This window comes from Octopus bimaculoides, chromosome 4 (genome assembly GCF_046866305.1).
Source record: "Octopus bimaculoides isolate indiv1 chromosome 4, ASM4686630v1, whole genome shotgun sequence".
Lineage (NCBI taxonomy): Eukaryota > Metazoa > Mollusca > Cephalopoda > Octopoda > Octopodidae > Octopus > Octopus bimaculoides.
In genome coordinates this window covers 93,280,183-93,290,156 of record NC_142931.1, presented here as the reverse complement: position 1 = coordinate 93,290,156, position 9,974 = coordinate 93,280,183, and the positions used below count along the sequence as shown (strand labels likewise).

General features: G+C 37.0%; 1 protein-coding gene across 1 annotated transcript in view; it reads left to right on the top strand.

Moving 5' to 3' along the window:
* The window catches only part of LOC106869759 (major facilitator superfamily domain-containing protein 6), an 84,827-nt gene extending 77,716 nt beyond the window's left edge, over positions 1-7,111 (top strand). The window contains exon 7 of the mRNA XM_014915624.3: positions 5,501-7,111. Within this exon, the coding sequence (XP_014771110.1) occupies positions 5,501-5,617 (117 nt within the window). The 3' untranslated portion in view covers positions 5,618-7,111. The remainder of the gene's footprint in view (positions 1-5,500) is intronic.
* Positions 7,112-9,974: the final 2,863 nt, after the last annotated feature.

The window sequence follows — 9,974 nt, the reverse complement described above, 5'->3', positions numbered from 1 at the left end:
TCTGCCATAGTAGCCAAGTTTATGGAGATATATGATAGCTGTTCTGGGACTGACATCAATTTGTTCTGCTATGTCAGAGCCCTTGCAACGATGATTATCCTCCACACTTCTCATAACAAAGCGAAGGGTCCTGTCAGAGGCTCCTGGTCGACGTCATGTGGACTCCTTTCCCTCATTGGTGAATTGCACAATCACTTTATTAACTGTAGAAAGCGGGATCCCAAGGTTCTTTTGCTATTTTACGTTGAAGTCCACCTTCAGAATGACCCACGATACGGCCTCTTTGAAATTCGTATAGTTTCAAGGCTTCTTTTGTACGTGACATGATTAAACAGTCACATATAGAACGTGAAACATAAAAATGTCAATAAATAAAAAATATAAACCATTTCAAGTTAAAATAAACATAAAACGATATTTTATGGGGTGTCATGCACGCGCGCGTGTGTATATCTGGCATTGTGCCATAATTTGAAACCAGTATTATATATATATATATATATATATATATATATATATATATATATATATATATATATATATACATATATATATATATATATATATATATATATATATATATATATATATATATATATATATATATATGCCCTTTGATCCCATGCTGATAGCAATTCTTCTCCTTCGAGGCGAAGAAATCTTCCTTGAATCTTTCACTTATTCTTGGTCGCGAGTGCAGGAAGTGAGCCATGGGTCGGAACACGTAATAATCTGAGGGAGATATTTAAGCAATGGTTATTTAAGCAAGGGTCAGCTTCAGGAACTTGTCGCCAAACATGGGTATTTTGAACACAGTGATGCTCTGCATCTGGTGGAATTTATGAGGAGATGATTCACTTCGAGTTCGTTCTGGATGGTCGAACCAGTGATGCCAACCTGTACTCCAAAGAGCTGAAGCGGATGTATGCCATTGTGCGGCAAACACACCTGGTATTGGTTAACAGAAAGTGATATTTTCTGAAGGAAGACATGTGCCATCATACCGTTCGAATGACCGGAATAAACTCCAGGAACTTGAGAGCACCAAACTGATGTCATATTCAATACAGCATTTAGTCTGAACCTAGGTCTTTTGGATTATTACTTGTTCCGATCCAAGGCTCACTTCCTGCACGCGCGACGTGTCATGGACCAAGAGGAGATGGAAGCTTCAGTGAAGGAGTTGTTCAACTCGAATGGCAAGAACGTGTATCAGCGTGGGATCAAAGAACTGGAGAAAGGTGACACCAGATGGTGCAACACGATGGCCTCTGATTCGAATGCTAAGTCGCTCTTGATGTAACTTGACGAATAAAGCGAATAAGTTACCAAAATATTGCAAATCTTTTGACTCAATGTACATAAAGTATTCTATTCCTTCGTATTTTTATAGCGTTACCCCTCACTCCTCTATAGACTGCAAAACTCATTGATATTCTCTTTGGATTGATTCTATTGTTTATATCTGCTTAAAGTTCCTGTTAAACATTATACCTTGTGAAGTCTACTTCCCAACCATATAATTCCGAGTTCTGTCCTACTGCATGTCCTCTTGGGCAAGTGTCTTCTACATAAGTCCCGAGCCGACCAAACCTTGTGAGTGGATTTGGTAGACGGAAATTAAAAGAAGCCTGTCGTATATATGTGTTCATGTGTGCGTGTGTGTGTGTGTGAGTGTGTCTTTATTTTTGTTTCTTTTCCACCACCACTTAACAACCGGTGATGGCTTGCTTATGTCTCCGTAACTTAGCTATTCAGTAAAATGGGACGATAGAAAAAGTACTAGAAAAAAATAAGTACTGGGGTCGATTTCTTCGACTAAACCATTCAATGCGATGCTCCAGCATGGCTGCAGTCTAATGACTGACACAAATACAAGAAAAAAAGTGTTGTGGTGTGGCTGTGTGGTAAGAAGTTTGCTTCCTAAACACATGATTCTGGGTACACTTCCACTGCGTAGCACCTTGGTCAAGCGTCCTCTATAGCCTTAGGCCAGCTAAGACCTTACAAATGGATTTGGTAGAAGGAAACTGAATAAAGTCTGTGTGTGTGTGTGTGTGTGTGTGTGTGTGTGTGTGGAACAAGATTGTCTTATCGTCTTATGACTTTATTTAATGATAGCTCCTTATCTGTAACTGCGTGAGTGTGCGTATATATGGACCACATGTATATATATTTATATATGGTTCAAGAATATACAAAAAAATATACAAAAAACAGAGACAGATAGAAGAACATGAAACAGGTTGTATTATTTTGACGCCCAGGAAAAATGGAAGAATTCTTTAGATGTTTCGAGCCTATGCTCTTCTACAGAAAAGAATGCGGAGAGAAAACAGACGGAGAGAGGAGAAATTGAGAGGAAAATACGTGTCTGAATAAACGGTGCTTCATGTTGAATTAACTGGAAGGAAGGAAATGGTAGGAAGTGTGGTTGGCAAGGGAAACAACTGTGACCGAGCTAAAGTATGTGTGTACGCAAGCATATGTTTGTATATGAGGATAATTCGTGCGTGAGCATATGTGTGTATGGGCGAGCGCGTATGTGTAGTTGGCAAGCATGTGAACGAGTATAAAGATTATGTGAGCGTATATATGTATATGTATGCGCGTGTTTGCATGTGTGTGTGTGTGCGTGCGAACTTGTACGTGTGTGTGAAGCGATAAGTGCGTGTGTACTCCGTGTGTTTATGTGTGTGTGTGTGCGCGTGTGTGTGGAAGCGTTTATGAGGCTGTCTAACGTATGACGTGTAAGGCTATCAATTGTGTGTATTTGAGGCTTTCAGATGTATGTGTGCAGGCACATGTGTGTGTGATGCTATTGTGTGTATATATATTATGTGTTTATACGTGAATATTGTGTGTGTTTATGCGTGTTTGCATGCATGTGAGCGCGTGTGTATGTTTCTGTTTTCAGTTGGCTTGTATATGGGTCTGTTGGATAGAGTGTTTCTGTATGGAGTTAGTATGTGTGTGAGTATTCTGGATGTGTCCGGTAGAGTAAGGGTGGCAGATGCGGCAGGAGTTGGGAGGTGTAGGGTGTGACTATATGCATGTTACTATGCGTGAGGATAAGGTAATGAGAGTGTGGGTGCCCGTGTGTGTGAAGAAGGAGCGTGCGTGTGTGCAGCTGTATGTATATGCTGTAAGAGAATAATGGTTTGTGCGGTGTATGTAAATTGTGTAAAGAGGTGTGTGTGGGGGAAGACGAGGTGGAGTAGTGGAATGTGGAAGGTATGTGATGTGTAAATGTGTGTAGAAGCGAGTTTAGATGAACAGAGATGAAGCTGAGACAATGAAAAATTGAGAAATGGAGATAAAATGAAATTCTACTTACGACGGAGGTGGAAGTACGGGTGGCCTCTGTGTGAGGCTCGTCCGAACACAGGCAGATGTTGCAGGGAATGGTCAGTCGAGTGGAAGTGGCGCGAAACTGGGATGTCATCACCGTGTCTAATTTCCCGAAGATGTTCGGCAAACCGGTCAGCCAAACGCTGGCCAGTTGTACAGTTGACCAATGTACAGAGAGTTACAGAGAGAGAGAGAGAGAGAGAGGGGGGAGAAAGAGAGAGAGAGAGAGAGAGAGGGGGAGAGAGAGAGAGGGAGAGAGAGAGAGAAAGAGACAGAGAGAGAAAAAAGTGAAAGATAGATAGCAGAGGATGCAGTTGACTAAATTGCTGAAGGTGCAGGTGAATGAGTCGGTGATGTGGTAGGGGAGATGATAGGTGCCGGTGAGTACTTTGAGTACCTGGAGTGGGAAAGCAGCTGCAGACCTGAAGGTCATATAGGTTACAGGCGTGTTTCAAGGAGAGGAAGGTTGGGTTGAAGAAGATTTGGAAGATGGAGGGATTAGAAAGGAATTAGCATAAAGCACTTAAAACGGTCTGTTGGAGGAGTAGGGTTGAGTGGTGGGAAATTATAGGAAAAGGGAGGTGGATAAGAGTGGGGAAGGTGCGGGAGAAAGAGTGGATGCACGGTCAACAGATCGGCACAGGTGAGGGCTATTTGGATGACGTTGGTGGGCTATACTCATTCGGTGAAATGGCGAACCATGAGTTGGGAATGTGTCCTAAAGTCATGGTCGTCATTACAGAGTCGACGGAGACAAAAGAGCTGAGAGTAAGGTATGGACAGATTGGTATGGGTAGGATGGGAGGAGAATAACTTGAGATAAGTGTATGAGTCTGTGGGTTTATAGTAGATGGAAGTGGTAAGAGAGTGGTGGAAGTTGATAAAAGTGTTGGAGACAGATCAGGAAAATTCAAGGGTGGGAAATTCAAGAGAGGAAGGAGTCGAGTTGTTTGCGGAGAATAAGGTCGCGCTGATACAGTTGTCAATGTAATGACCGTATGGCTCGGGATTGTGACCGGTGAACTGAGAGAATATTTGGGCCTCAACAGCTCCACCTTTGTCAGTCGTTTTGATAAAGATATCTTGATGGCGTCGGAGGCACTGAAGGGCTGAGAGTAAATACAAATATAGGAAACGCACGAAACTCTCGACCCTAGAGTCATTCTGTTCCTTCTCCTAAATATTCATAAAAATAAATACAAATATATATGTATATATATATGTATGTATGTATGTATGTATGTATGTATGTATGTATGTATGCATGCATATATGTGTGTATATATATATATATATATATATATATATATATATATATATATATACACACACATATATGCATGCATACATACATACATACATACATACATACATACATACATACACACATATATATATATATATATATATATATATATATATATATAATTATAAATTATAATTAAGGGTATCTAAGAGATACCACCATGCTTGAAATAGCACCCAAAACTTGACTCTAAAATCACATTAAATGTTCATACAGCACCAGGAGGGAAGACAAAAAGACAAAATAAAGTAGCAAAAAAAAAAAAAATTACTCGATAATTCCACATCCCAAATTTCTGGCTCTGCATAAGAAATGCTCTGCCTTCATCAGTGGAATATACTCAGATAGCACATAAATACAGATATATATATACAACATACGAATACTTACATATACGAACGTATACATACATATATATGCACCTATATGTAAGTATTCGTATGTTGTATATATTTATATCTGTATTTATGTGCTATCTGAGTATATTCCACTGATGAAGGCAGAACATTTCTTATGCAGAGCCAGAAATCCGGGATCTGGAATTATCTAGTATTTTTTTTTTTTTTTTTGCTAGTTTATTTTGTCTTTTTGTCTTTTCTCCTGGTGCTGTAGGAACATTTAATGTGGTTTTAGAGTCAAGTTTTGGCTGCTATTTCAAGCACGGTGGTATCTCTTAGATACCCTTAATTATAATTCTAATAATAGTTATTACCTTTTGAGGTTTTTATTCCCATGCTGGCCTCCTGATAGGATCGGTATTTTAAATAACGATCTAATCCTTATTTATATAAATATATATGTCTCTCTCTCTATATATGTATATGTTTAACATGTCTTTTGCAGAGTTATCAACATGGTAGTAGCGGTCAAAGATTAGTTATGGATGCTCCCCCACGTGCCAACACCGGAATGTATCAGCAACAGCCCGATAACTGGATGGACCAATCCTATGGACCTTGAGTTCAAGTCAACTAATATACTTCTCAAAATATGTGTTCACCATTGAACAATTGACGTCAAGTTACCAGTTACGTAGTAAAATAAATATCACAATCTGCAGCACATTTAAATTTAACACAATATAAGCGCGCGCGGGCACACACACACACACACACACACACACACACACGCATACGCACACACACACACACACACACACACACACACGCACGCACGCACGCACGCACGCGCACATATATACACATGCAGAAATACACACACACTTATAAACACACTCACACGCGTGCACTTCCATCCACATCTACTCACATACACAATCATACATTTGTTAACACAGTGTACGTGTATGAAGCCTGCTTTGTCGGGAGAAATTTTCTGGTGTCATTGAAAGTTATGAATTCTTCTTACTGTTTTCCTTTGGAATTTGAATTAGTAGTTGATATAAGACAAGAAGAAAGAAATATCCAAAAATTGTCTAGAAATAATAGCGTCCTTTGTGTGGCTTTCAAATGGCATTAGCAATAATTTTACAAATTTCTATTTATACATTTTTACTAAAATCGACTTTGAGTAAAATTAGTCTGTAGTGATTTCTAATGGACAATTTCGCGAATTTTCTGATTGAAATGGGCGGAAGGTTTTTATAGTAGAATATCAATTAATGGAAAATGACGGTTTTTAAATTTTTTAAAATTGTATTTGTTGGACGGGGCTAGCTGTGATTAATATGCAATAACTGTTTTAAATGGAAGTTAATTGGTTGAATATTCAGAGTTTATTTAGTGCAGTAAATCTGAAAACATGATAAATATGTTTGTAGCTTAGTTGATTTGATTTTCTCTACACATTTCCGGTATGAACGCATAGAGATAGATGTTTGAATGTTGAAGTTGCAATTTTAATTTTATTTTGAGAACTATGAACTTGGGATACTCAACATTTGTTTTTAAATATATAATACGTATTGAAGTAGTTTGTAAGAGCTGTGATTCCAGTGGTAAATATATAATGGTTGGAACGCAGCACAAGTGATTCTGGATGTGAGCATGTTTGAAGAAAAGCAATTGTATATATATACTCTTATTCGACCAATTATTTTTCGAAATAATATATATATATATATATATATATATATATATATTTATAAAGTATGGGGGTTTAGTTCACAGGTGATCTAAACGACAAGGTACTCTGGGTAAGTGCTGTAACGGATTACCAGGACTCTAAGGTCATAGCTGAGACGGGAGTTATGGAACCATTATAGATTTCCCATATGGCGGATATATAATTGTTAAAGAGGACAACAAACATTGAGGCAAGACAAACACCTCAAGTCATATACGTTATTATTATCGGAAAAATTCAAAGTCTTACAACTGTTTCTGGGATAACACAAAATATGGGATATTCCGTCATCGGAGACAAATAGGGAAAATGTGAAGGGTACAGATTAATGAAACGATGACAGAGGACAGGAGAAAAGGAATAAAGAAATGAAGAAAAAGAAGAAAAAAGCATAAAAGTCCACAGTTCAGCTTTCCGATAGTGTAGATGTTAGTCCATAAGTCCTTGAGATGTTTGTCTTGCCTTAATGTTTGGTGTCTTCTTTAACAATTATCTGTATATATATATATATATATATATATATATATATATATATATATATATATATATATATATATACATATATATATATATATATATATATATATATATATATATATATATATATATATATATATATATATATATATATATACATACGCATATATATATATATATATATACGCATATATATATATATGCATATATATATGTATATATATATGTATGTATATATGTATATATGCATATATATATATGTATAATTATATATGTATATATGTATGCATGTATATGTGTATGTGTGTATGCGTGCGTGTATGTATGTGTGTGTCTGTGAACGCGCGCGCATACACGTACTCGCAAATATATATGTATACACGTGCGCACACACTCATTCACACATACACACGCACGTACACACACACGCGCACCCCCTCCCACACTAATGGTTTTGAACTGACTGGGTTATTGTGCTATATGGTGGTAGACAGGTTTGGTGAAGGCAGAAATTTTGAAATAAATTATGTGGAATAACTTTCCAAAATTTTATTTTAGCAATACTGATATTGACCGAACCAACGTATCATCACATTGCACTGTTTTTAGATGGTAGCTGTCATGCAATAACTATTAGACAGAGCCATCATTTGTTATTTTAATTCTTGATCGCCGATTCGGAGAATAAATGTTTTTAACTGTGTTAAAATTTCTTTTCATTCTGTGGATTTGCCCAATTAACAATTAACCCATTCCACATTTGCTAACATTTTTGTTCTGTTTCCAGTGTCGATCTTACATTTCTTTTTACTAGAAAAGAAGAAACTCTGCTTTACAGTAATTTATCAAATGACTAGTAATAGACTAATATATTTCATACGAGTTGAATTATATTTCACACCAAATATATAAAAGTAATGTACTTTATTTTAATATACGTTTAATTTTTATTCCGCTTAATCTATTACTCTTTTTTACTCTAGGTACAAGGCTCGAATTTTTTGGGAGGGTGGGGGGCAGTCGATTAGATCGACCTAAGTACGTAGCTCGTATTTAATTTATCGACCCCGAAAGGATGAAAGGCAAAGTCGACCTCGGCGGAATTTGAGCTCACAACACAAAGACAGATGGAATACCGCTAAGCATTTCCTCCGGTGTGCTAACGTTTCTGCCAGCTCACCGCCTTGCTTAATCTATTATTAAAACATTCACCACCACCACCACCACCACCACCACCACCACCACCACCACCACCACCACCACCACCACCACCACCAATACTACTACTACTACTACTACTACTACTACTACTACTACTACTACTACTACTACTACTGTTCAAACAACGTTAAATGCATTAAACCCTTGTCCGATGAAAATAATAGAAAATGAACTGCTGTTGCATCGCCTCCTTTTCCTGTGGAAGAGTGAGTGTGAGAAAAAAATAAAGGTCATTACTTTTTTCTTTACGTAAGAGAAGAAAATGCATAGTTATATATGATTTCTCTTATGTGAATTATTGTGAATATCTTTGCGTGAAACCAACGTGTGAAACCAACGTTTAGGACGGTGTTGATATCATTTAGCTGCATAATAAACAAACACTTTCAAAGTCTGCACAATCAACTAAATCGAGATAAAAATAATGTTGCTAATATTTATACTTTGAATTATTATCGAAATAATAATAATAATAATAATAATAATAATAATAATAATAATAATAATAGTAAAAATGTCGTGATGCAATACCAGGCAGTGGTTCTTATGTTTCTCACCTTAACTGATTTGAAGTGTTATCATGTACATTGTTTTGTCTTGGTATAAAAAAATGGGCTACAGCAGATATTCTGCTTAATACCACAAATTTCCTTGTCAGTTGCTTGACCTTAACCAGTTGAGCATCTCCCTTAGTGGCTGACGATATGTCCATCTCTGATCATGAGCAGAAGTTGTGAGGGAGCATCATAGCCATGTGTTGAGAGGTTTCCTTTGGAGTTTAGATAATTCACCTCTGGAAACATGGGTGTTTCGTTCAACATCCTTAAACGACCCTTATTCAGGGACCTTTTGAGCGGTATGGGCTACTGGACCTGAAGAAAATTCTAACTGGGCCTCACCTGCAAGGTCATGCGTTGTTTATCTTGATATGAGATCACCATGTCGCGCACATATGATTGTAATGCATGTGTCTGGTGTACTCTTATCAGACAGGCAGTGATGATGGGTATACTGGGCTTTGTATATTTTACCCCAGTGTCACTTTGATGGCATGCACTGCTCTCTCACTCAAATATAATAATAATAATAATAATAATAATAATAATAATAATAATAATAATAATAATAATAATAATCTGAATAACAACATGGATGTGCTACACCGGGCTCCCTATACAAAAACATATCTAATCCAATAACATCGATGGAATTAGGCAACAGAACCGGTGGAAGATTTGAAGGAAGCGGTATTTTAACGAAGATAATTTTTTTAAAAATATTTTTTATTCTTAAAAAATGAAATTTCACTGCAATACAAAGCACAGGTCTTCCTATGCACGATGTCTCAATGAAACACGTGCGATCACACACGCAAAACCAACACCGGAAAGTTTACAAACTATATAAAAAAGAAATGGAACAAAATAGTAAGTACATATATTGAATAATTACGCATACACTCGAACGTGTACACAATGATATATACGTTTTGATACCCATAGAACTACACATGCATCTTAATGTTTACACAACT